The sequence below is a fragment of the Anolis carolinensis genome, chromosome 3 (genome assembly GCF_035594765.1).
Source record: "Anolis carolinensis isolate JA03-04 chromosome 3, rAnoCar3.1.pri, whole genome shotgun sequence".
NCBI lineage: Eukaryota > Metazoa > Chordata > Lepidosauria > Squamata > Dactyloidae > Anolis > Anolis carolinensis.
The window spans coordinates 9,813,062-9,839,595 of NC_085843.1; the positions used below are offsets into that span (position 1 = coordinate 9,813,062).

The 26,534-nt window shown below is 40.5% G+C and overlaps 2 protein-coding genes across 4 annotated transcripts in view; one reads left to right on the forward strand and one right to left on the reverse strand.

Annotated features, from left to right (window-relative positions):
• The window catches only part of aamdc (adipogenesis associated Mth938 domain containing), a 31,825-nt gene extending 10,724 nt beyond the window's left edge, over nucleotides 1-21,101 (forward strand). The window contains exons 1-4 of one of the 2 annotated variants that reach the window (XM_008118640.3): nucleotides 3,354-3,556; nucleotides 7,191-7,343; nucleotides 12,972-13,067; nucleotides 13,387-21,101. In XM_008118640.3, coding sequence (XP_008116847.1) covers nucleotides 7,212-7,343; nucleotides 12,972-13,067; nucleotides 13,387-13,527 — 369 coding nt within the window. In that variant the 5' untranslated portion in view covers nucleotides 3,354-3,556; nucleotides 7,191-7,211 and the 3' untranslated portion in view covers nucleotides 13,528-21,101. Of the gene's footprint in view, nucleotides 1-3,353; nucleotides 3,557-7,190; nucleotides 7,344-12,971; nucleotides 13,068-13,386 lie in introns of those variants that run through there. The other variant, XM_003225966.4, reaches the window with a different exon arrangement.
• Nucleotides 21,102-22,541: 1,440 nt separating this feature from the next.
• Nucleotides 22,542-26,534, reverse strand: part of ints4 (integrator complex subunit 4) — a 34,191-nt gene continuing 30,198 nt past the window's right edge. For both annotated transcript variants that reach the window (XM_062974505.1, XM_062974504.1), the window contains exons 21-23: nucleotides 26,052-26,195; nucleotides 25,152-25,272; nucleotides 22,542-23,932 (exon numbers count right to left, since the gene is read on the reverse strand). In XM_062974505.1, coding sequence (XP_062830575.1) covers nucleotides 23,739-23,932; nucleotides 25,152-25,272; nucleotides 26,052-26,195 — 459 coding nt within the window. In that variant the 3' untranslated portion in view covers nucleotides 22,542-23,738. The remainder of the gene's footprint in view (nucleotides 23,933-25,151; nucleotides 25,273-26,051; nucleotides 26,196-26,534) is intronic.

The following is a 26,534-nucleotide window of genomic DNA, read 5'->3' on the forward strand; positions in this document are numbered from 1 at the left end:
TAAGAATTTGAACTGTAAAGTTTTTTCCTGATCTGAAGCCTGCTTGTTGTGAAATAAGCTGGGGTTCAATAACGCACCTCACAACCTCTGAGGATGCCTGCCATAGATGTGGGTGAAACATCAGGAGAGAATGCTTATGGAACATGGCCAGACAGCCCGGAAAACACACAACAACCCAGTGATTCTGACCATGAAAGCCTCCGACAACACATCTAAAATATATTTTAAAATATATTAAAAATTATAATACAGCTTATAATACAAATTATAATGCAGTAAAATCCTTGGAGTTGTCATTTGTCATTTCCCTCCTCATTGGCAGGGAAGACTAAAAACCAGTTATTTTGGTGAGTTAGTATTGAAGCCCTAAAAACCAGACAAAGAGATGTAGTACATATGAAACGAAGGACTGGTTTTTAGGGCTTCAATACTAAGTACTTATAATATGTAAAGGTTCTGAAACTCATTAAAGTTTCTGGCTACACACTTTTGAGATTGCATGGTATGCCGTCAGTAGCAAGCGTATTATTGGAGGCGTCGTTCTTTGACACATTTTAACGATTAACCAGTTTACTGTAGAACACCCTTTCAGGGTTCAGAGTCCTATTTCATTGGTTTCATGTGAAGTATTATCCGGCATCGTCAGATATGTGTGTATAACACACACTTGTGAGCTGTGGAATGCATCCATTATAAAAGAAATATGGGGAGAGGACAAAAAGAAAGGTTAGGACCTAACTCGCCAAAATAACTGTGAGCTATATGGCCATGTTCCAGAAGCATTCTCTCCTGACGTTTCACCCACATCTATAGCAGGCATCCTCATGAGGTTGTTGAGGTCTGTTGGAAAGTAGGCAAGTGAGGTTTATATATCTGTGGAAGGTCCAGGGTGGGAGAAAGAGCTCTTGTCTGTTTGAGGCAGATGTGAATGTTTCAATTGGCCACCTTAATTCGCATTCAATAGCCTTTCTGGCTGCATCCTGCCTGGGGTAATCTTTTGTTGGGAGGTGTTAGCTGGCCCTGATTTATTCATGTCTGGAATTCCTCTGTTTTCTGAGTGTTGTTTTTTATTTATTGTCCTGATTTTAGAGTTTTTTAGAGTTAGCCACAGTACTTGATGAACCAATCTGGACACAGAATATTATTTGAGAACACAGAAATGCTGGACCACTCTAACAACCACCATGTCGGACTACACATGGTGCACAAACATGTGGACAATTTCAACAGAAAGGAGAAAACTATGAAAATGAACAAAATATGGCTCTAGAATCAGGACAGTAAATAAAGTACAACACTCTGAAAACAAGGAATTCCAGACATGAAACAATCAGGGCCAGCCAACACCTCCCAACAAAGGATCTTCCAAGCTGGAAGCAACAGGGCCATTCAGTGCTAATCAAGGTGATCAATTACAACATTCACACTTGCCTTGAACAGATAAAAGTTCTTTCTCCCACCCTGGACATTTTACAGATATATAAACCCCGCTTGCTTAGTTTCCAACAGACCTCACAACCTCTGAGGATGCCTGCCATAGATGTGGGTGAAAAGTCAGGAGATAATGCTTCTGGAACATGGCCATACAGCTCAGAAAACTCACAGCAACCCAGCAATTCTGGCCATGAAAGCCTTCAACGACACATAGCAAAAGATAAACTACGTGTTTCTGATTTTTTCTGCAGATTTTGGAATACCTGTATTTGTCTGTACATACATTTTGAAATATCTTTGAGATGGAACCCAAGCATAAATGCAGAATGTATTTGTTTCATATGCACCTTATACACGTGGCCTGAAGGGACTTTTGTGCATAATATTTATTCCGTAAAACAAAACGTGGGTACGTAGAACCATCCGAAAGCCATCTCAGCCAGCCATGAGCACAATTCCTGATTTTGGATGATTTGGGATTTCTGGATAAGGGATACTCAAACTGTATTACGTTATTTGCAACCTGTTCTGATACAGTGATGTGGCTTGAATAGAATGGAATAACATTATGCTCATGCTTTCCCTCACACACATCACAGAAACAACACCTCCATCCCTCCACACTCCCACCACCACCGCACAGCCCTCAATTCCACATCAATGCAAAACCTTGGAGTTCAATATAGTTACAACTCTAGGATGAAATCTGTCCCTCAGTCTGTTTGTCCTTGTCTTTGTCACCCTGTACCATCTGCCAGATGGTAATAATTCAAAAAAAGAATGATTGATTTGCACTATATGGAATTATTGAAGTCACCAAGCCACTATCCCACCTGGATCCCATCCAGTCCCAACTCTTTCTGCCAGGCAGAAAGCATCAATCAAAGCACTCTCAGCAGATGGCCCTCCATTCTCTGCTTAGAAACCTTCTCTTGTCCACATAACAAAAAAAAGGTGAGTGGGGGCTGGGAAGCCAGAATGGATTAATAGCATTTCAACGGGACAGTTCGCTTTGCAATAAGAGTGTTTTGAGTTAAGAGCTCAGTCACGGAACAGATTAAACTCTTAAATCAAGCTATCACTGTATTCAGATGGAATCTCTTTCCTTGTCATTTGAATTCATTGCTTTGTGTCCTAGTCTCTGGAGCAGCAGAAAACAAGCTTTCTCTATCTTCCATAGGACATTTTTCAAATGTTTCGAAATGGCTATCATGTCCCCTCTTAATTTTCTCCAAGATGAACATACTCTTTTCCATAAGCTGCTACTTAAAGAAATTCCCATTTTCCAGATCTTTAACCATTTGGGCATCTGCCTATGGACACTTTGCAGCTTGTACATATTGAATTGAACTGTGGTGCCCAAAACTGTACAGGTGACCAAAACATCACTCAGTATAGAACCTTGATGGAGCCTGGAATTGCATTAGCCTTTTCAGCTGCTGCATCACATGCTTGACTCATGTTCCGCTTGCGGTCCAGCAAGATTCCTTTCACAGGGATTGTTTTCAGGCCAGATGTCACTCATCGTATATCTTTGCATTTCATTTTTTTCCTGCCTAAGTGCAGTACCATACATGTCTCCCTGTTGAAATTCATTTTGTGAGTTTAGGTCTAGCAATTCAGTGGAAAATTGTGGCATTCAACAAGCCCAACCTGATCTAGGTTTCCCCTAACAGGAACAACAGTGGGTCTTGCTTATTAATTTGTTGCAGAAAGAGAATAAGAAGCCACTTTTCCCCTCTGAGAATTTTGGGCCAGTTCAGAGCCAAAATATTGGTTTCTCTTGGTCTGACATTTTGAAACGAATTCTGCTTTTGATGAGTCCGGAAAGAGTATCTAGCATTGTCGAGGAGCTTTCCGCTGCGCTGTGCTGTACTCTGGAGCGAGGTTGAAAGGTCTGCCTTGCGTTATTTGATCCTTTGTATAACTGTCAGCGGGTGTTCCTTATGGCTTTCCAGCGGGACAAGAAAATCTCTTAATCCCGAGATTGCTTTTATATACATATCTATATATCTGAATAGAAAGAAAGAGAGGAGAGAGTGGTTTTTGAAAAAGATGTTGGCCGTACTCCCATTGCAAAGGATTTATTGGAAAATGTGAAGCACTGAAAAGATCTCTAAGGGTATGTGATACACATCTCAGGCTGAAATGCCAGTTAGACCAGCAGTGAAAGTGTGAAGTCGAGTTATTAGAGAGGAATTGCATTCTGCAGCGCGAAAGGAATTGGAAGGCTCTTGCTGTTTGCCATTAAAAAGGAATTGTGGTTTGGGATTTGGGGACTGGGAAGGAACAGCTGGTGCCTTTTGAGCAGCTGCTAATAATATTCAGGTGAAGTCGGTTCTGTCAAAATTGCAGGCAAAATCTGCTTCCAATAGTGAATATACTGTGTGTTTGCTTGTACAGGTTGAGCACCCCTTTTCCAAAATGCTTGGGATTAAAAGTGTTTGGGATTTTGGATTTTGTAATACAGTAGAGTCTCACTTATCCAACATTCTGGATTATCCAACCCATTTTTGTAGTCAATATTTTCAAAACATTGTGATAGTTTGGTGTTAAATTCGTAAATACCGTAATTACTACATAGCATTACTGCATATTGAACTACTTTTTCTGTCAAATTTGTTGTCTAACATGATGTTTTGGTGCTTAATTTGTAAAATCATAACCTAATTTGATGTTTAATAGGCTTTTCCTTAATCTCTCCTTATTATCCAACATATTCACTTATCCAACATTCTGCCGGCCCATTTATGTTGGATAAGTGAGACTCTACTGTATTTATGTTTGCATATACAGTAGAGTCTCACTTATCCAACATAAACAGGCCGGCAGAACGTTGGATAATCAAAAATATTGGATAATAGGGAAGGATTAAGGAAAAGCCTATTAAACGTTGAATTACATTATGATTTTACAAATTAAGCACCAAAACATCATGTTTTACGACAAATCAACAGAAAAAGCAGTTCAATACACGGTAACGTTATGTAGTAATTACTGTATTTACAAATTTAGCATCAAAACATCACAATGTATTGAAAATATTGACTACAAAAACACTGACTACTAAAAGACAGACTGTTTTGGATAATCCAGAATGTTGGATAATCGAAGGCTGGATGAGCGAGACGAGACTTTACTGTACATACATAATGAGATGTTGAAGGATGCACCTACATTGTAGAATTAACGCAGATTGGCACCAGTTTAACTGGCATGGTGCATTGATATAGAATCATGGGAGTGTTAGTTTTACAAAGTCTTGAGTCTTCTATGCCAAAGAGTGCAGGTGCCTCAGCAAACTGCAAATCCCATGTTTCCATTGTTAGCATTGTGTCATGGCTGTTAAAGTAGTGTCAATCTGCATTGATTCTTACAGTAGAGATGCACCCTTGGAGATGGGGCCAACATCGAAAAAGGACATTGCTTTATGTTTCGTATACGCCTTACAGCTTTATATAACTTTATGCAATATTTTAAATACTTTTGTGCATAAAACAACGTTTGTATACATTGAACCAGCTAGGTTGAGCTTTCCGTGATTCTGCTCCTGCTTTTCTTCCTGTCCTGGTTATCTGCAAGCCTCTATCCATCATTTTGGGCTTTCTTCTTTCCCTCTTATTCCCCTGAATGAAGAAGGCCTGCATATTTGCATTGGTGTGGGTTGACAGGAGTGTGAGGCAGTCCCCAAATTATGAACAAGATAGGGTTTGTTCTTATGCTGAATTTGTATGTACATCGGAAGAAATACATTAACAAATACACACAAGTATATGTGTGTGTGCATGTGTGTGTGTGTGTTAATGCTCTTGTTCCAATGTACATACACACACACACTGTAAAGATCTAAGAACGACTGAGGTTCTTTCAGACAGAGGGAAAACTTTTGAATCCCATCTCTGCCACCAATTGTGGAGAAGGATGATGTTTTTATTAAATTATATTATATATATAACTATATCCGCTGCCACCAGTTATTAAAGATGTTTATTTACGCTGCCACCAGAGGTAAAGATGTTTATAATGCGGCCACCAGATGTTAAGGGGATTATCAACTCTTGCCACCACTATTGGAAGATATAGCTACTGGCTACTTAGAGAGGAGACTTTTAAATCTTTATTTTTCTTTCTTCTTATTTATTCTTAATGTGTATATATTACAGAGACTGAGATGTTTGAAGGAATAATAACACGTTTATTCAGGCACAAGCTTAATGGTTGGTTACAATAACCTTTCTTCTTAGATTAACAGTTGCAATGCTATATTGAGGTGTTTCAAACTTTAAAATGCCACTTCTTTCTCTCTTCTGTTTTAACCTGCAGTCACCCTGTGAATTACAATCACAGCCTATCTGTTCCTTATCTGGAAACAGGTTACCTTAAAATAAGTCACCAAACTTATTTTTAAAATGACTCAAATAAACTCTTGAGTCTCCCTGATCCCCTCAACTGAGAATCAGTCTTCTCTGTGTCTCATAAGAACACACTCTAAAATCAACCTTCCCTGTGGCTCTCTGACCACAGACTGAGTTTCCCTCCAAATTCTGCTCTCTCTTCAGCTAAACGCAGTTGGCTCCGCCCCCTTCTCCATGGCAACCACTCATGAGTGCAGAGTAACTGAAATACTGACTCTTTTAAAACACAGTTAAACATGACATCTGTAAACTAAAATTCATACTTTTTTACACACACACACACATGCATTGGATAGTATAGGGAAAGGTTAGGATCCCTGTAGTGTTTGCTTTGCTTTCTGTGCCCATTCAGAAGATTTCACCTCACTTTATGTCCCTGCGATAATTAGATTTTTTTTTAAATAGCAAGGATTGGTGATAAAGCTTCCGTGGAGACACATTTTCCCCAATAATAACTCTCAACCCTGTTTTTAACTATGGGTTAAAATTTGTAAGTCAGGGGACTGCCTGTACTACAGCCATAAAACATCTGTGAGCCAGCATGGTATATTGATTTGAACATTGGATTACGAGAGGAGACCAGGGTTCAATTTCCCACTCCGCCATGAAAAACTGGGTGACCTTGGGCAAGTCACACTCTTTCAGCTCCAGAAAACCCTGTGATTTAGCCTATTATTTATTGGTGGTCTCTCATGCAAGAACTAACCAAGGCTGACCATGCTTAGCTTCCAAGATCAGGTGACATTTGATACCTTTCGGGCTTCAGGCAGCCACGTTTGCTGACCATTTCTAATTTTTACATTGACCAGCTTGTGGCTTTCTTCATAATAATAATCATCATAATAAAGCTATTTATAACCTGCTTCCATCTCCCCGAGGGGACTTGGAGCAGTTCATATGAGGACCAAGCCTGATCAACAGACAAAACAATACAAGAACATATATAATTAAAACAACAACAGTAAAACAACATTCATAAACTACATAGCGAGCATCAGGACTAAACGGTGGGGCTATTAAGAAATTACAGGAATGTGTAAAAACACAAGGAAATGAATTCAGGAATAGGGTAAAGTGCTGAGAATTAGGGCAGTAAAAAGTTAATATTGCCTAGTAATGAAAACGGACCTACAGTTCGAATGCACATTCTTCATCAGGTGGCTCACTTGTAGAACAACTGTGTAGGACTGAACATAGAATAAATAACTTAAGCTCCTGATCCATAGAGATCTTACTCCTCCTTCTGTGTGTCAATGCCAGTGAATATTCCAGCTCCTGAAATGTTTTGGTCACCAAGTGGACATCTTCCTTACGTTGTTGTCCTTCCCTCTTATCTTTCAGAAACTTAACCAACCTCTGACGATGTCTTCTCCCGAAATCGCTTCCATTTCATGGGGCCGGATGACGGTGAAAGGCTGCTCCACAACATACAAGGACTGCAAAGTGTGGCCGGGAGGCAGCCGCACGTGGGATTGGAGAGAGACGGGAACAGATGTAGGTCTGATCACCCCTTGTGACTTATCTGTGGTCAACTATGGCCCATGAAATGTAATTTCTTTTCCAGTACCCAAGCTATAACTCCACTGCTTGATATTGTAACTCAGCAAGGGATAGCTTCATTTTTGTATAGTGAAACTTGTTAAATTCAACTCAGATGAGCTCTCACTATGGTCAGCCAACACTTGCTGGGATTAGGGAAACAGGACCTCTGTGATTACAGTGAATAAGGAAATTGCTATTTTTTAAAACTTAAAATAACACCTCCCTAGTGGAGTGCCCCAAGGTTTTGTCCTGGGCCTTTCAGGACTGTTCCACATCTTTATTAATAACTTGGATGAAGGTTTAGGGGGCAGACTGATCAAGTTTGAAGATGACACCAAATTAGGAGGGAGAGCTAATACTCCAGAGGACAGGAGCAGAATTCAAAATGACCTTAACAGATGAGAGAGCTGATTGGCCAAAACTAACAAAATGAATTTCAACAAGGACAAATGTAAGATATAATACACTTAGACAGAAAAAAATGAAATGCAAAGATATAAGATAGGTCGTGCCTGGCTTGACAACAGTCCATGTGAAAAGGATCTTGGAGTCTTTGTGGACAAGAAGTTGAACATGAACCAACACTGTGATGCAGAATCTTAAAAAGCCAATGAATTTTTTTGCTGCATCCAAAGGAGTAGAGTGTCTAGATCAGGGGTCCCCAAACTAAGGCCCGGGGGCCGAATGCGGCCCTCTGAGATCATTTACCTGGCCCCCACCCTCAGTTTTATAATATCATATATTGTATATACATATAATATTAATAATATTATAATGTAATACAATATAACACTAATAATAATACCATATAATAATATTAATTATATATTCTATATTACTAATAATATTACTAATAATATTACAGTATAGTGGTATAGTTCAATATAGTAATATATAATGCTAATATTGTGCTATGCTAATAATATAATATATTGTATGTACATATAATTTGTAAGCCACTCTGAGTCCCCTTTGGGGTGAGAAGGGTGTGATACAAATGTAGTAAATAAATGCAGTAAATAAATAAATAAATAATAAATAAATTTTAGACTTAGGCTCACTCAAAGTCTGAAATGACTTGAAGGCACACAACAACAACAACAACAACAATCCTAATTAACTTGACTATCTCATTGGCTAGAAGCAGGACCACACTTCCCATTGAAATCCTGATAAATGTATGTTGGTTAAAATTGTTTTTATTTTTAAATTTGCACTACAAATAAGACATGTGCAGTGTGCATTGGAATTTGTTTGTATTTTTTTTTTCAAATGATAATCCGGCCCCTCAACAGTCTGAAGGATTGTAGACCGGCCCTCGGCTTAAAAAGTTTGAGGACCCCTGGTCTAGATCAATTGAAATTGTGGTCTCTTGCTATTCTGCTTTGGTTAGACATCACCTGTGTCCAATTCTGGGTACCACAGTTTAAGAGAGATATTGACAAGCTGGAAGGTATCTAGAGGAGGGTGACTAAAAGGATCAAAGTTCTGGAGACCATGAATCCCTCTGAGAAGCACATCTTAAAGAACTGGACGTGTTTAGCTTGCAGAAGAGAAAGTTGAGAAGAGACATGACAGCCATGTAAAAATATATGAAAGGGTGTCATAAGGAAGAGGGAGCAGGCTTGTTTTCTGCTGCCTTGGAGACTGGGACTCAATGGAGCCATGAGTTCAAATGACAGGAAAGGAGATTCCACCTGAACATTAGGAAGAACTTCCTGATCATAAGAAGAGCTGTTCAGCAGTGGAACTCTCTGCTTCAGAGTGTGGTGGAGGCTCCTCCTTTGGAGGCTTGATGGCCATCTGTTGAGGGTGCTTTGATTGTGCTTTTCCTGCATGGCAAATGGTTAGACTGAATGGCCCTTGGGGTCTCATCCAACTCTATGATGCTATGACTCTGTGTTCCACTTTTGCTGAAAGCTGAACGTAGAATCACCTTGGAAGACCTAGAGATCCCTAGAAATCTCCAGCGTGATGGGAAGAAGTTGACCACAAAGTCAACCGGAGGACTAGAGCAGAGGTTTCCAAACTGTGTGTGCACAATACACCACCTCACTAGACCAGGCATGGGCCAACTTTGGCCCTCCAGGTGTTTTGGACTTCAACTCCCACAATTCCTAACAGCCTACCGGCTGTTAGGAATTGTGGGAGTTGAAGTCCAAAACACCTGGAGGGCCAAAGTTGGCCCATGCCTGGTATAGATGCATCTCCTGACATTACTCACCCCATGTATCAAGGTTTTCATGTATGCCATTTGGAAGCAGTGCAAACACAGAGAAAGAAATCATTCGGGTCCAGGCTTAGCATTTGTCCAAAACTCTTGGCAGAGTATTATTTGGTTTCCCTCCTCCTCTTTGAAATGTGCTGCAAAGAAAGGGAGATGTTATCCCCAGCTTCATCCAGGCAAGCCTTTTGTCACTTGGAAATATAATCCCCTTTCTTGTCCTTTCAAGACTTCGCTTTCTCTCCGCTTTCTCTCTTGGAGGCACTGCCACTTTTCCCTGGCTGATTCTCTCCTAATTACTGTAAACCTGAACCTTTTTTCCTTTTGTCTGGGAAGCCTCACGTGACCACTATGAAAGCACATCAGGGTTTTAGGATATAGCGAAGGGGGAGAAAAAAAATCTTCCTCCTGTGCAGACTTGTGTATGTGAGTGTGTTTGTGCTGGAAAGCGCATTTGTCTCCAGCTGGGTTAAACCACATCAATTTGCTGCTCTTACAAATGGAAACAGGGAGGGAATACTAGCTGGAAAAAGCCTTAGCCCTGCAAAAAAAAAAAAAAAAAAAAAGGTGATATGTCAAATGTGCCTGTTTTCACCTTGGGCAAAGCTGACAATTTGCCTATAAATCTGACATTTTAGGCTGGCTGAAACGCTTCTATCGGAAAGTTAAAAATAGATGATCGCGAATGCTCGAAAAGTCTGTTTTGGAACAGCTGTGTTCGGTGCAAAAGGCTTCTTGTCGTCTTGCCGGCAGTCCCTTATTATGCAAATGTCGTTCCAAATGGCAATTGGAGTTGAGAAGGAGAAGGCAACAAACAAGACGGGAAGAGGACACATCTGCCTCAGCAAGCCATCATTAAATGGGAAAGTGTTGAAAGGGACAGCAACTGAAGAAGCATCATTTTCTATAAATGCTCCTGTGAAGGAGGTTATTACTACGTCTAAGGCTTTTTCAGACGGGGGGGGGGGGGGGAATCTTTTTATCCCACCGCTGCCACCAAATGTAAGAGACTTAATTATGACTGCCACCAATTTGAAGAGATGGAACCACCAATTGAGATGATCTAGCCACCAAAGACTCAGGGAGGAGACCTTTTACTTTTTATTCCTTTCTTCTTTTACTTATTTACTTTAGATGGTAGCGTACTTAGTTTATAATATATATATGACAGAGGCTTTGATGTTGGAAAACCAGAACAAGTTTATTCAGGCACAAAGCTTAATGGTTACAATGATGTTTCTCACGAAGAGGTATTCTTATTAACAGTTACAATTCCAGAATAAGATGAATCAACTCTCTAAAATATTACTTCTGTTACTTAAGGTAGTTAAACCCGATTCCTCAGCCACTTTTATACCACAGTCACTCCTGTGATATGCTATCACAGACTTTCTGTTCCTTATCAGGATAGATTATACCAAATATGTCACCAAAATTATTTTAAACTGACTCAAATTGACCAATTGAGTCTTCCTGATCCCCTTAACCTAGGATCAGTCTTCCCTGCGCATCATCAGACCACAGACTGCCTCTCTTTTTTAAACTCTGCACTTCTTCAGCAAAACGGCAGTTGGCTCCGCCCACTTCTCCATGGCAACCAGCCTCTGAGTGCTGAGAGCAGCAACTGCAATACTTCCCCTTCTAAAACACAAACACACAATTAAACATAACATCTGTAAACCAAAAATTTGCACTTCATTATAGCTCCAAAGGGAGATGAATGTACAGATGTAAAGGGCTCAGGGTGTAGCTTTGCCTATACAGAAAATTGCCATAGAATCGTAGAGCTGGAAGAGACCACAAGGACCATCTAGTCCAATCCCATTGGACCATACAGGAATACATTATCAAAGCTCTCCTGACTGATGGCCATCCAGACTAAAAACCCCCAGAGAAGGAAATTCCATCAGATTCTTAGGTTGTATATTCCACTGTCGAACAATTCAAGAAGTTGTTCCTAATGTTTAGACGGCATCTCTTCCTGCAGTTTGAATCAATTGGTCAGTATTCCTAGTACAACCAACAAGCCATACGGCAATGCGATAGATATTTACATCTTAAACACATGTAAAAGAGGTGTGCGCACACTACCGTATATACTCGAGTATAAGCCGACCCGAATATAAGCAGAGGCACCTAATTTTACCACAAAAAAACTGGGAAAACATTGACTCCAGTATAAGCCGAGGGTGGTAAATTTCAGAAATAAAAATAGATACCAATAAAATTACATTAAATGAGTCATCAGTAGGTTAAATGTTTTTGAATATTTACATAAAGCTCAAATTTAAGATATGACTGTCCAACTCTGATCAAATCATTATTCTCATCTTCTTCAATGTAAATGTGCTTATGTATCCTTTTAATAATAATAGAGTAAAATAATACATGTTATTATTATTATTACAGTAGAGTCTCACTTATCCAAGCTAAACAGGCCGGCAGAAGCTTGGATAAGCAAATAACTTGGATAATAAGGAGTGATTAAGGAAAAGCCTATTAAACATCAAATTAGGTTATGATTTTACAAGTTAAGCACCAAAACATCATGTTATACAACAAATTGGACAGAAATAGTAGTTCAATACGCACTAATGTTATGTTGTAATTACTGTATTTACTAATTTAGCACCAAAATATCATGATATATTGAAAACATTGACTACAAAAATGGCTTGGATAATCCAGAACGTTGGATAAGCGAGGCTTGGATAAGTGAGACTCTACTGTATTATTATTACAGGAAAATAATACATGTAATAATAAATAGAGTAAAGTAATAAACGCAATAATAATAAGATCAGAGTGAAATAAGAAATGTATTAATAATAATAAAAATAGAGTAAAATAAATGTAATAGTAGCAACAATAATAGAGAAAAATAATAAATGTAATAATACCAATAATAATAGAGAAAAATAATAAATGTACCATATATTCTTGAGTATAAGCTGACCCAAATATAAGCCAACCAGGACCCTCACCCGAGTATAAGCCAAGAGGGCTTTTTCAGTCTTAAAAACAGGGCTGAAAACCTAGTCTTATACTGGAGTATATACAGTATATTGGAAAACATAAACAAGCCATGAACACAGAGACACATTGAAGTAAAAGTAAAGATAAAAGTTTCCCCTGAAGTTAAGGCTAACATATGGGCCAAGCCCAAAGACAAGACATAAACAAGATTAAAAGCATTTATAAACAGTATCAACAAACAGATAAAATAAAGCAGAGTAAAGCACAATAAAACAATATAACTCAGTCATAATAAAATAATATGATAAAATGACATCCGGCAACACCAAGAAACTCTCCACCACTAACTCGTTTCTTCCTTCTCCCCTTTCCCAATGCAGCACGTCCCTGGAGTCCAGCCTGCAGATGTGGAAGAAGTTGTTCAGAAAGGAGCCAAAACATTAGTGATTGGTCGCGGCATGAGTGAGGCCTTGCAGGTATGTTTTACCAGGGACCTTTGACAATGCGGTCCAAGTGATAACCACAGCCAACTTATTTCCTCCTGCCTAGCTTTGTGGTGCAATCTTCTTTTGGCATTGGTCAGGCATGGGCAAACTTTGGCCCTCCAGGTGTTTTGGATTTCAACTCCCACAATTCCTAACAGCCGGTAGGCTGTTAGGAATTGGAGTTGAAGTCCAAAACACCTGGAGGGCCAAAGTTTGCCCATGCCTGCTGTAACAGATTAAACTCTTGCAGCAATATCGTAGTAAAGACATTTTTCTGATTCCATGCATTTTCTCTTCCTGTTCCTTGCAGGTACCACCATCCACCGTGGAATATCTTAAGAAGCATGGGATCGATGTGCTAGTCCTGCAGACGGAGAAGGCTGTGAGGGAATACAACGCTCTGGCCTCCAAGGGGGTCAAAGTGGGGGGAATCTTCCACTCCACCTGCTAGAGTATTGCTCCAGTATTTTCTGCTGTCTTGTGCCTTTTTGCAGATGACACAAAAAAGAGTTGCTTTCGATCAATACAGGAATCTGTGTCGCACTGCTTGCCTTGGGCGTTGAAAACATTGAAGAAACTATAACAAATTGCAACAACAATAGTGTGAAGGAAGGAAGAGCCTCTGTAAACTAGAATATCGCGAGATTAAATGGGGAAAGGGGCTTTAGTAGGGCATCATACAACCAGGAGCCTCTGAAACTTGTGCACACAAATATTCATTTGATATTCTTTAAAGTGTGAGTTTAACTGGTGAAAATCCGAGTGTCACGATACAGACTCCTCTTAAAGAGCCACACACAATAAGTAAAGTTAGCAAATGTTTATTAAATGATAAATTGAGCTCAGAAACACTTAACTTCAGTGTTTCCACCAAAAGTAAACGTCTTTGCTTCAAGAAAAGGCACAAAACAGGAACAGAAAGATAACCCGGATTATCTAGCTTGATAATCCGGTTCAAATGTAACCAAAACGTTCACTGAAACAAGCGCCACGCTATGCTGTGGCACAGAGAGTCAGGAAAGTGCCTAATGCTCTTAGATAATGAGTGCAAATGATACCGTTGTCAAAAGCCAAGCCAAGTTCAAAAGCCAAAGGGTGCCAAAAACGCCAAGCCGGGAGCAAACACTGTCGTCGTCAGGAAGCAGACCGGATTCAGGAGCCAGTGGAAGCCAGAAACGCCAAACCAGAAACGCCAAGTTGGAATTGCCAAGCCAGGAGCAAAACGCTGTGTCATGATCTCCAATCCTTGACATCTCTGGTTGGCTGACAAGGAACAGATGCCAGCCATAAAACAGGCCGGCCATAAAACATCAATTACCCTCTGGTATATGGGAGCCCCTATATATGTGGGCCAAAAGAAGGTTCTGGCATTCGGTACAATAAAAATCTGTTGGAATCTACCAGCGTGTGTCTTGGTGCTTTTCTTTGGAAGACGGACCCACAGCACAACTGAGAGAAGAGAACCCAACATGCTGTCGTCAGGAGCCAAACTTGGTTCAGGAGCCAGAGGAAGCCAGGAACGCCAAGCCAGGGATGCCAAAGCAGGAACGAACACTGTCGTTGGAAGCCAAACTGGATTCAGGAGCCAGGAACGCCAAGCCAGAAACGCCAAGTCAGGAACGCCAGAGCAGGAACGAACGCTGTCGTCAGGGGCCAAACTGGATTCAGGAGCCAGGAATGCCAAGCCAGAAACATCAAGTCAGGAACGCCAAAGCAGGAACCAATCCGGATTCTGAACATGAAGCTGTACAGCCAGGACCCAAGGAGAACAGGCAGCAACAAAGCAATGTCCCAAAAACCACACCTTGCCTTCTGCAAGGGATCTTCACTTTCCATTCCACTTTTAACTTACACCTCGGAGTCTGACGATGATGAGGCCTCCGCCCTGTCATCATTATCCACAGCTGATCTTCATTTCATATGTGAACCTCGCCCACCAGCCCTCCAATCACTCCATCTTTGTTCAAGACTTAGATCTCCCCATGTCTCTGGTGTACCAGTAGCATGCCAGACTCCCGATGCACCCTCAGAAACTGGTGCTGCACACACATTTACTTGAGTCCAACCTGCAGTTTCTTCCATCCCACTCTCAGACCCATCATCCCCAGAAAAACCTTCAAACGTTTCATCTTCCGTGGGAGCAGTAAGTATATCACGAATCTTCTTCCTTTCCCTTTCCTCATCTGACTCTTGCTCCTGAGTTGACCTCTTAGTTCCTCTACTTTCTGTTAACCCATCATCTTCCTCTATTGAGTCCTCCTCACTAGAGAAACCTTCAAACGTCTCTTCATCAGTAGGAACCATAAGTATTTCCTGAACCCGCTTTACTTGCTGTTCCTCATCAAACACCTGCTCAACATTATCCCTTTTCCTCCTACTAGCAATTTTGCCAGTAGTACCAGAACTGCCCCTTGTCGCAACTACAACACTGAGTATGGATGTTTTCACACCACATTCTTACTCAAAACATTTTAAATTGGTGCCATTACCTCTCCCTTCCTTATGTCTAGGATCCCCAAAGAGAGGATAAAAGTGATAGAGACAAAAGCACTTACATACCTGCAGGTGTCCATTCACTCCTTACCGTTATTAATTTCCATTTGGATTTATTTTATTTACAGCATTTATATTCTGCCCTTCTCACCCCGAAGGGGACTCAGGGCGGATCACATTACACATATAGGCAAACATTCAATGCCTTTAACATAGAACAAAGACAAACAAACATAGGCTCCGAGGGGCCTCGAACTCATGACCTCCTGGTCAGAGTGGTTCATTGCAGTTAATTGCAGCTGGCTTGCTCTCCCACCTGCGCTACAGCCCGGGCCTTGGAAGTCCTTGTGCCTTTTGCCAGCCAGGAAAAATGCTGTGGTCCATCTTTGGGAACTCTCCCCTCCACGTTCTCCTTTTTCAAAGTGCAGTTGAAGAAATGGCAACAGCAATAGCTTTTGGCATTTTCTGCCTGGAAAGTACTGCTTGAGCAAACGTAGAAGTGACTCCCCAGTCTATATATCCAGCTTGAAGTGACAGTGAAAAATGGATGGAGAAAAGAGCAGCCTTTTCCAAATCGTCTGAAGTGGTTCCATTCTGTATCAGGCCACCCAATCCATTTTAAATCCAATATTGTCACCACTGCTGGCCTTGGTTTGAGACGGGTTTTTCTAGCTCCACCTGGAGATGCAGGGGATTGAACCAGGGATTGTTCTGCTTCTGGACAAAATGTGACCCTTTCATACTCTCTATATTGCCTTGACTCTGGCTGAAAGAAATGATGTATTGTGATGTCGAAGGCTTTCATGGCTGGAATCACTGGGTTGCTGTGAGTTTTCCGGGCTGTATGGCCATGTTCAGGAAGCATTCTTTCCTGACATTTTGCCTGTTTCTGTGGCAGGCATCCTCAGAGGTAATGAAGTGTTGGAAACTAGTCAAGTAGGGTTTATATACCTGTGGAATAATGTCCAGGGTGGGAGAAAGAACCGATTCCTGCCTGGGAGAATCCTTTGTTGGGAGGTGTTAGCTGGCCCTGATTGATTCATGTCTGGAATTCCCCTGTTTTCTGGTGGTGTTCTTTATTTCCTGTCCTGATTTTAGAGTTTTTTAGAGTCAACCATAGCAGAGAACTTGATGAACCAACCTGGGCACAGCATATTATTTGAGAACACAGAATGCTGGTCCACTCTAACAACCACCATGTCAAACGACACAGAGAAGCCACTGAAATCCCCAAGAAGCATGTGGACAATTTCAACAAAAAGGAGGAAACCATGAAAATGAACAAAATCTGGCTATCAGTATTTAAAAAAACTCTAAAAATTAGGATAGTAAATAAAGAACAACGCTCAAAAAAGGGGAAATTCCAGACAGAAAACAATTAGGGCCAACTAACTCCTCCCAATAAAGGATTGTCCCAGGCAGGAAGTAGCCAGGCTTTGAAGCTGCAAGGTTTTTTAATGCTAATCAAGGTGGTCAATTGCAACATTCACACTTGCCTCAAACAGACAACAGTTCTTTCTCCCACCCTGGACATTCCAGATATATAAACCCCACTTGACTAGGTTCCAATATACCTCACGAGCTCTGAGGATGCCTGCCATAGATGCAGGCGAAACGTCAGGAAGGAATGCTTCTGGAACATGGTCATACAGCCCGGAAAACTCTCAGCAACCCAAATGATGTATTTTTTCTTGCCCTAGAAGTCTTTTGGAAAAGTACTTCACATTGTACACCAATTGTGCACACGCAAATTCGTTTCGTATTTATTTAATGGCCGGAATCATTGGGTTGCTGTGTGTTTTTCGGGCTGTATGGCCATGTTCCAGCAGGATTCTCTCCTAACGTTTCACCTGCATCTGTGGCTGGCATCTTTGGAGGTTCTAAAAGAAATTGCTAAAATTACAGAGGTAAATCAAAGGCTGGCAAGCGCACTGTGGGAGACACAAGGAGATGGCTGTCAATTTCCTCGCCTTCAGAACCTCTGAGTATGTCAGCCACAGATGCAGGCGAAACAAACATGGAACATGGCCATACAGCCCGGAAAACTCACAGCAACCCAATGATTTCAGCTATGAAAGCCTTCGACAATAAATACGAAATGAATTTTTGTGCGCACGATTGGCGAACAATGTGAAGTGCTTCTCCAAGAGACTTCCTAGGGCAAGAAGCAATACATTATTTTGGTTGCTGTGAGTTTTCTGGGCTGTATGGCCATAAAGAATGCTATTGGAACATGGCCATACAGCCCAAAAAACTTGATTTTTGAAGTCCAATTTTCTACAGTGGAAAATGGCACCCCTGCCCCATTTTAATGGCACTTTTAGATGCCTGTCCCAGTCCTAGGTTCATAAAAGTCTCCAGATACAGTAGAGTCTCACTTATCCAACACTCGCTTATCCAACATTCTGGATTATCCAACGCATTTTTGTAGTCAATGTTTTCAATACATAGTGATATTTTGGTGCTAAATTTGTAAATACAGTAATTACTACATAGCATTACTGTGTATTCAACTACTTTTTCTGTCAAATTTGTTGTATAACATGTTTTGGTGCTTAATTTGTAAAATCATAACCTAATTTAATGTTTAATAGGCCTTTCCTTAATCTCTCCTCCTTATTATCCAACATATTCGCTTATCCAACGTTCTACCGGCCCGTTTACGTTGGATAAGCGAGACTCTACTGTAGTTAATTTCCCTTTATACTGAGATGCTGACTTGCTTTATGCCGCCCAAACAAAATGTAGTAGCATTAGAGCAATCTTATTTATTATTATTTATTTACAGTATTTATATTCCGCCCTTCTCACCCCGAAGGGGACTCAGGGCTGATCACATTACACATATAAGGCAAACATTCAGTGCTTTAACATAGAACAAAGACAAGATAAACACGGGGCTCCGAGCTGGCCTCGAACTCATGACCTCTTGGTCAGAGTGATTTGTTGCAGCTGGTTGCTCAACAGCCTGCGTCACAGCCCGGCCCTTTTCATCAGGAAATCTCAGCGTGTTCTGTTTCCTTCCTTAGCAAAAGCTAATGTCCTAATAATTCTGTTGATTGTAAAGATACCATAAGTCTCTTGGATAAAGATTTGGTTGTTATGTGGTTACAAAATGTGTTTTCAAATTGGATTTTTTTTTTTAAAAAATAGCAAAAGCTAATGTCCTAATAATTCTGTTGATTGTAAAGATACCATAAGTCTCTTGGATAAAGATGTGGTTGTTATGTGGTTACAAAATGTGTTTTCAAATTGGAGAAAATTTTTAAAAATTAGCAAAAGCTAATGTCCTAATAATTCTGTTGATTGTAAAGATACCATAAGTCTCTGGGATAAAGATTTGGTTGTTATGTGGTTACAAAATGTGTTCTCAAATTGGAGAAAATTTTTAAAAATTAGCAAAAGCTAATGTCCTAATAATTCTGTTGATTGTAAAGATACCATAAGTCTCTGGGATAAAGATTTGGTTGTTATGTGGTTACAAAATGTGTTCTCAAATTGGAGAAAAATTTTAAAAATTAGCAAAAGCTAATGTCTTAATAATTCTGTTGATTGTAAAGATACCATAAGTCTCTGGGATAAAGATTTGGTTGTTATGTGGTTACAAAATGTGTTCTCAAATTGGAGAAAATGTTTAAAAATTAGCAAAAGCTAATGTCCTAATAATTCTGTTGATTGTAAAGATACCATAAGTCTCTTGGATAAAGATGTGGTTGTTATGTGGTTACAAAATGTGTTTTAAAATCAGAGAAAAAATTTAAAAAATTAGCAAAAGCTAATGTCCTAATAATTCTGTTGATTGTAAAGATACCATAAGTCTCTTGGATAAAGATGTGGTTGTTATGTGGTTACAAAATGTGTTTTAAAATTGGAGAAAAATGTTAAAAAATTAGCAAAAGCTAATGTCCTAATAATTTTGTTGATTGTAAAGATACCATAAGTCTCTTGGATAAAGATTTGGTTGTTATGTGGTTACAAAATGTGTTTTAAAATTTGAGAAAATTAAAAAGATACTCGAGAAAAAATGAGAGTATGATCTCCATTCACAGGAGTGCAATCCTGTCTCCCAGCCCAAGATGCAAGGCATGGAGCCAAGAGAGAAATCAGACACAACAGCTTCTCCTCCTGCTCCTTTCTCCAAAGGCGCCCAGCAACAAGGAAGGGGGAAAAGCTGTCCTCGCATCAGGCAACACAAGAGCCAGCCGGGCAAATTCTATTCAGAGCACAGAGCCGGTTCTGGGCTGGGAGCCAAGAATGCCTGCCCCGGCTGTGGCCAGGCTCCGATGCCTTGGCTGTATCTTGCTTATCTCTGTGTGGCAGGAGGAGTGGGAGGAGCAGGCGGCAAACAGAGAAACCAGAGCCCTTGCACATGTATCCGGAGTCAGGATTTGCGCCATTCCCTTCTCCCTGGAAGGCAGGAAGGCCCCAGGGAAAAGCAACAAAAACTAAGAGGATGGCCAACAATACAGTCATTGTTAATGAGCAGACTACCAGATACTCGTTACCAAAGCTCACGTTTTACCTGAATTTCTGCTCCTATTGCAAACCATTCCAGTGACAGACAATAGGGAATGTGTTGTCGAAGGCTTTCATGGCCGGGATCACAGGATTGTTGTATGTTTTCCGGGCTGTGTGGCTATGTTAACTACAACATAGTTGTAGGGCTGTGGCGCAGCTGGCTAGTAACCAGCTGCTATAAATCACTACTGACCGAGAGGTAATGATTTCGCAGCCCGGGTCGAGTTAAGCCTCCGACTATTAAAAAAAATAGCCCCGGCTTGCTGTTGACCTATGCAGCCCCGAAAGACAGTTGCATCTGTCAAGTAGGGAAAATTTAGGTACGCTTTATGCGGGAGGCTAGTTTAACTAATTTACAACACCATAAAACTGCCAGCAAAACACGAGGAAAAGAATGAGGAAGAACAGCCACCAAGTGGACGGTGAAGCAACAGCTCCCCCAGTGGCCGGAATCGTGAAGCTGGAAAGATGTTAAAATGCCTCTGTGTCTGTCTAAACTGAATGTTGTTTGTCTGTTGGCATTGAATGTTTGCCAAATATGTGTTCATTGTAATCCGCCCCGAGTCCCCTTCGGGGTGAGAAGGGTGGAATATAAATACTGTAAATAAATAAATAAATAAATAAATAAACAAACATTCACACTGGCCTCCAACTGACAAGAGTTCTTTCACCCTGGACTTTCCACAGATATATATAAACCTTCCTTGCTTAGTTTTACTAATGTGGGATTTGTATATTGATAATGTTTAAATGCAATTTGTGCCATGCTTGTATTGCAACTGATTGCATCATCCAGAATGTACCATAGTGTGGAAAGAGTTAATTGCCAAGAAGCTATGATGACCTTGATGTGTGGCTGGAACTAGGGAGTATCCAGACACAAGAGTGTGTGCATTACTGATTGCGTCAGTTCAGTTGAGTTCTGTCTGCCTAGAGTTTGAGTCAAGTTCTGTGTTCATCTGTCATCTGTAAGTCTGTTTGTGTTGATACAGTAAAACTTTGTAAATAGTTTTACCAAGGTCTCTGAGTGTCTCTTCGTTCTGCGCTCCACTGATTCCATCCAACTACTGCTGCGCTGCAAATACTCTTTCTCCATACCTCACAACCTCTGAGGATGCCTGCCATAGATGTGGCCGAAATGTCAGGAGAGAATACTTCTGGAACATGGCAACAATCCCAGCCCGGAAAACAGGCAACAATCCCAACAATAGGGAAGTTTTTAAAAAATGGCAGGTGGGAAATCCTTTAGCTTCATAAATACAGTAGAGTCTCACTTATGCAACATAAATGGGCCAGCAGAACGTTGGATAAGCAAAAATGTTGGATAATAAGGAGGGATAAAGGGAAAGCCTATTAAATGTCAAATTACGTTATGATTTTATAAATTAAGCACCAAAACATCATGTTTCACAACAAATGGACATAAAAAGCATTTCAATACATGGTAACGTTATGTAGTAATTACTGTATTTCTTATTTTAGCACCAAAGCATCGCAATGTACAGTAGTCTCACTTATCCAACATTCTGGATTATCCAACATAGTTTGCCTTTTAGTAGTCAATGTTTTTGTAATCAATGTTCTCAATACACTGTGATGTTTTGGTGCTAAATTTGTAAATACAGTAATTACTACATAACATTACTGTGTACTGAACTGCTTTTTTCTGTCAAATTTGTTGTAGAACATGATGTTTTGTTGCTTAATTTGTAAAATCATAACGTAATTTGATGTCAGCCCGGAAAACACAAGAACTCAGTGATTCCGGCCATGAAAGCCTTGGACAACAAATACTGGAAACCTTCATAACTGGTGGGAAATCCTTAAGATTTACTAATAGTACTAAATATGAGGGGAGTTAGCTCTACTTAATATAGAACTCTACCACATGGTTCAAACAGGAAAATCTGGAAAAGAGGAGACATTCTATAGCTTGGGTATGAATAGAAGTGTATTACTTAGCCATCAGGCAGAAAACATTTTTCCAGAAAAAGTTAAGGAGCTACTAGAAAGAATAGGCAACCCATCCACAGAAGGGATGTTTATGTTTCAGATATTTAAAAAGTTGCGAGCCTCAGCACTGCTCTGTCGATTCTTAAAACACTCCTTATGTAAAAGGAAGATAAATATGATGAATTCAAGGGATGGCAGTGTTTGGTTGAGTTGTTTCTTGAAACACAAAATTGAAAGAAACCGCAAAGCCATCCAGTTCAACCCTTTGCCATGCAGGAAGACACAAGCAAGGCACTCCCGACAGATGGCCATTCAGCCTATATTTAAAAATTTCCAAAGGCATTGAACTTCAAGACAATGTATTCCGTTGTTGAACAGCTCTTAACAATTAGGAAACTGTCTGCATTGTTTATAGTTGATCCAATGCCCACAAAGCATCAGCGTTCAAACACCTCAAATCTGTACACACTCTCACAGGCTGGCTCACATAAACACAAAGCATTTTGAGCATTTCCTCCTTTTTATTCTAAAAATACATTAAAATGTACTTTTTGTGCAAATTAATTCAAATTGTAACAAGTCAAAAACTAGATTTCATCCCTGTGATTGGGTTCCAAAAAATAAATGTTTGGTTTGTCAAGGGGGTCTCTGTCCCAAGTGAAATGCAATCCTTTTTCTATGGGATTTTTTTCTCAAAATTCTAGAACAAAGAAATTAAAAATCCAAATTTTGTCTGATTTCCCTTCTTTTTTCTTTTCTCTAATGTTTGGGGGTCTTTGGGGGGTTAAGGAAACCAACATTCTGTGGTTTTGGCCATGTATGGGTGCCTTTTGTAGTCAAAGGGCTTTGGGTTCACACCTGAGGGGCCCCTTAACCTGCAAGTGACTCGTTGTCTATCCTTTATATAAAACCATGGCCCACTCTGTTCTCAGTGATCTGGAATGCAGGCAAATCAAGACAGTGATGAAATTGCTAAAGTTCCAAAGATAAACCAAAGCACACTGTGAGAGACACAATGAGAAACCTGTCACAGATTCCATGGTTAACACATGACAATAAATAACTGAAAAGGAGACCACTGGTAAGGTTTCCTAGTTTATAAAACACAACTTCTCTTCTGGTTTTTTTTAAGATGCTGAACACAATGTTAATGGGCAATGAGTTCACCAAATGCCAGGTTCAAGTAGCAAAAACATCAGGCCATATGGCCAACAAATGGAGAATAGATGTTTACAATCCCTGCCTGCATGCTAGAGGAAAACCATCACCTCTAACTGTGCTTAACTGTGAAAATGTCCCAAGGGAAATGCTTAAAAAGGACAACAGCATCTCTTGAAAAGAAAGCGAATTGGAAAACCTGAGTCTCCAGCCTATAAGAAGGCAACTGGATGATGAAGTAGGATACTTTAAAACAAAGTTGTACCAATCTCCTTCTTTACATTTTGACAGTTTTTGAATATGGGGCAGACCCTAACACAGTATAAGCTGAGCTTGTCTCTCCATCATCTTCTGATACTTCTCCATTCCCTTAGAGAAAACAGCTCTATTCTGAAGGCTGTGTGCCTGGAGTTGCTATCACCAGAGTATGTCCCAGTGAAGTATTGCATGAATGTCCTGCCCTGGTTCTCAAATGTCTCAGACTGCTTCCAAGAACACTCGCAGCAGCACAAGATATAGTTCCCAAAAAAAAAAAAGGTGTCACCGTCTGGCAGGTTTCGGCATGATATAGACTTTGACAGGCTTGCTGAAAGGAATGGTTCCTTCGATGGTGTTCTCGGGCTGAGGGAGGAACTCCATGCTGTCTCCCCAGGTGGAACGAGGGAGCCTCGCAGGTGCTCTGTTTCTGTCTGAACTGTACGCCAGCAGCAACCGCACTTCGATCTGACAAGGCTCTGAAGTGGAAATAACAAGTACGCAGATAGGTAGATGGATGTATAGACAGATAGCTAGACTGATGGATGGATGGACAGGCACAATTCTATACTGTCTACATTAGGCATGGCCAAACTCCCCCCCCCCCCCTTCCAGGTGTTTTGGACTTCAACTCCCACAATTCCTAACAGCCAGTAGGCTGTTAGGAATTGTGGGAGTTGCAGTCCAAAACACCTGGAGAGCCCAAGTTGGCCCATGCCTGCACTAAACTATCCCAGAGATTCAAATTATGAGAGCTAAAGTCCAAAACACCTGGAGGGAGGGCTGAAGTTTGTCCATGCTTGGTCTATATTGTGTAATTTTACACATACCTAACAAAATGGCAGAGAAACGTATATCAGAAGTAAAATGCAGGAAGCAGAAACTGAGGAGGTTAGCAGTGCGAAGTACCAGGCCTGCTTGTAGTGCTAGAACTTCATTATGTTGCAAAAAGTTAAAAAAAATAAAAGGTACTATTAAAATGAGCCGAAAATAAAATAGCCATAAACATTCGAGGAAGTTAGCTTGCAATCGAGTGACATGGCTTCTTTCTTGTATATTATCTGTCACTGCATAATAAAATTAAAGTTTTCCATGCGTTGCGCAGGAATCTCTTAGTGCATTCGTTGCCAAACTTTAGTCCTCCAGCTGCTTTGGACTTCAGCTCCCAGAATTCCCAGCCAAGTCCCCTTGGGGGGAAGGGGCAGGATATAAATAAAGCTTTATTATTGTTGGTATTGTTATTGTTGTTATTATTAATTCTGTGAAGTCAGGAATTCTGGGAGCCAAAGTCCAGAACATTGGGCGACCAAAGTTTGGGTAACAGTGTTTCAGTGGAGAAAGGACTGATATAAATATGTAGGACCCTCATCTTACAAACATTTCATCCATATAATTTAAAATACCCAAATTTGGGCTTTTTGATTCATTTTTTAAAAAATATACATCATTGTTCTATCGCTGTTGAGACTAAAAAGGAATTCATGCAGCTTGAAAGGTATTGACTATTTCCTCAGCACTTAACATGTGATATTTTGTAGATGGTTGGCATATGTGCTGAAAATATGTATTCATGTTTTAGTGGGATTGCAACTATCTTCTTGCTTCTTCCACTGGAAAAAAAAGCTATGCCATCCATTACTCAAATAAACCTATGCTATCCAGTTTTTAGCAATGCAATAAAGCTAAGGTTTTCCTTACCTGTCCAGGCAGTATGTGAGAGGTAAACCTGAGAAATTAACCGGTGCCTTCCAGGTCCGGGGTTCCTAAAGTCTGCCGGCTTGGGATGGATCAGCTGTGCCTGGCCATCTGGGTAGACTACCTGGAAAAGAAAAGTGGTGTTTTTTAATGGAGGAGAAGAGCTTGATGGGGGGAAAGACCTTAGCAGAATGAGACCAGAGCTGGAAGGTATAAGAAGGAGAGAATGGACAAGCACTTGGACAATAGAAGGACAGAGAAGAAGACAAGAGAGGTGGGAATGACCAGACTTGGGCATAACCAGAACCTAAAACATTATTTTAGCAAACCCAGCAGGTGTTGCTTTTACAGATGAACACCTTGTCACTTTAAGATCAGGACATTAGCAGTACATGACTAACATACAATATGCTGATAGTGCTCACTCATATTTATTTATTTTACATTCCTCTGTATTGAGGATTCCACATTCTTTTGGACTCCAACTTCCACAATTCCTAACAGCCAGTAGGCTGTTAGGAATTGTAGGAGTTGAAGTCCAAAACACCTGGAGGGCCAAAATTTTCCCATGCCCGAGCTACAATGGGCTATGTCCCAATTCAGTGTGCCAGAGAGCTTAATGCCAAGTTCTGACAAGATGTAGTACCTTCAGGATAATTTTATTACTATAGCACTTGTGGGATTTCAATAGTTATCAGTTCCAGAAGCGAAGACGCAGCTCCTATGTCTTGAAGCAGTACATTTGACATTTCCAGATGGGGAGAAATGGAGATATTGTCTCATCAGACTGGGTTACAAATGTCCAAAAATGCCTGGCTGACCAGTGCCGGAGACAGAATGTGGAGCCAAGCAGAACCTTGGTCTGCCCAATAATGAAGTAGTTAGGTTCTCAATCCACATTACCTGAACTTTCACTGTGCCCTGCGGATCCTGCACGTGTTCTAGAGTTGCGTCGACATCCAAGGCCACGACTAACCCTGATGTGAAGCGCAGAGGGTTGTCAGATTCACCTGCTGGCTCAATAATGGTGGCGCTTGCTTTGTGGATCTAGAGTATGAAAGAAGCAAACCAGTTCATCTTTTGTGACAAATCCACTATCCATAAATACTCCTTCCCCATTCTTTTTTGGAATCGAAAACCATATTCAGTCTTTATTCATTTACTGCTCCAGCACCAACACAGAAACTGCAGTGTGCATGAAAAAATCTCCTCGAGGCTGATCGAAATCTCGTGTAAAAGAAAAAGTCCTAGACTTGTAGATGAAGTGGCAGTTTTAAATAAGGAAGCTATTAAGTATACACCAATGGGAAACAGAAAACTAAAAAGCCAAGTATATTTGTTGATTGTTAGGTGTCACTACACCAGATAAAGGCCACTAGTAGTGAA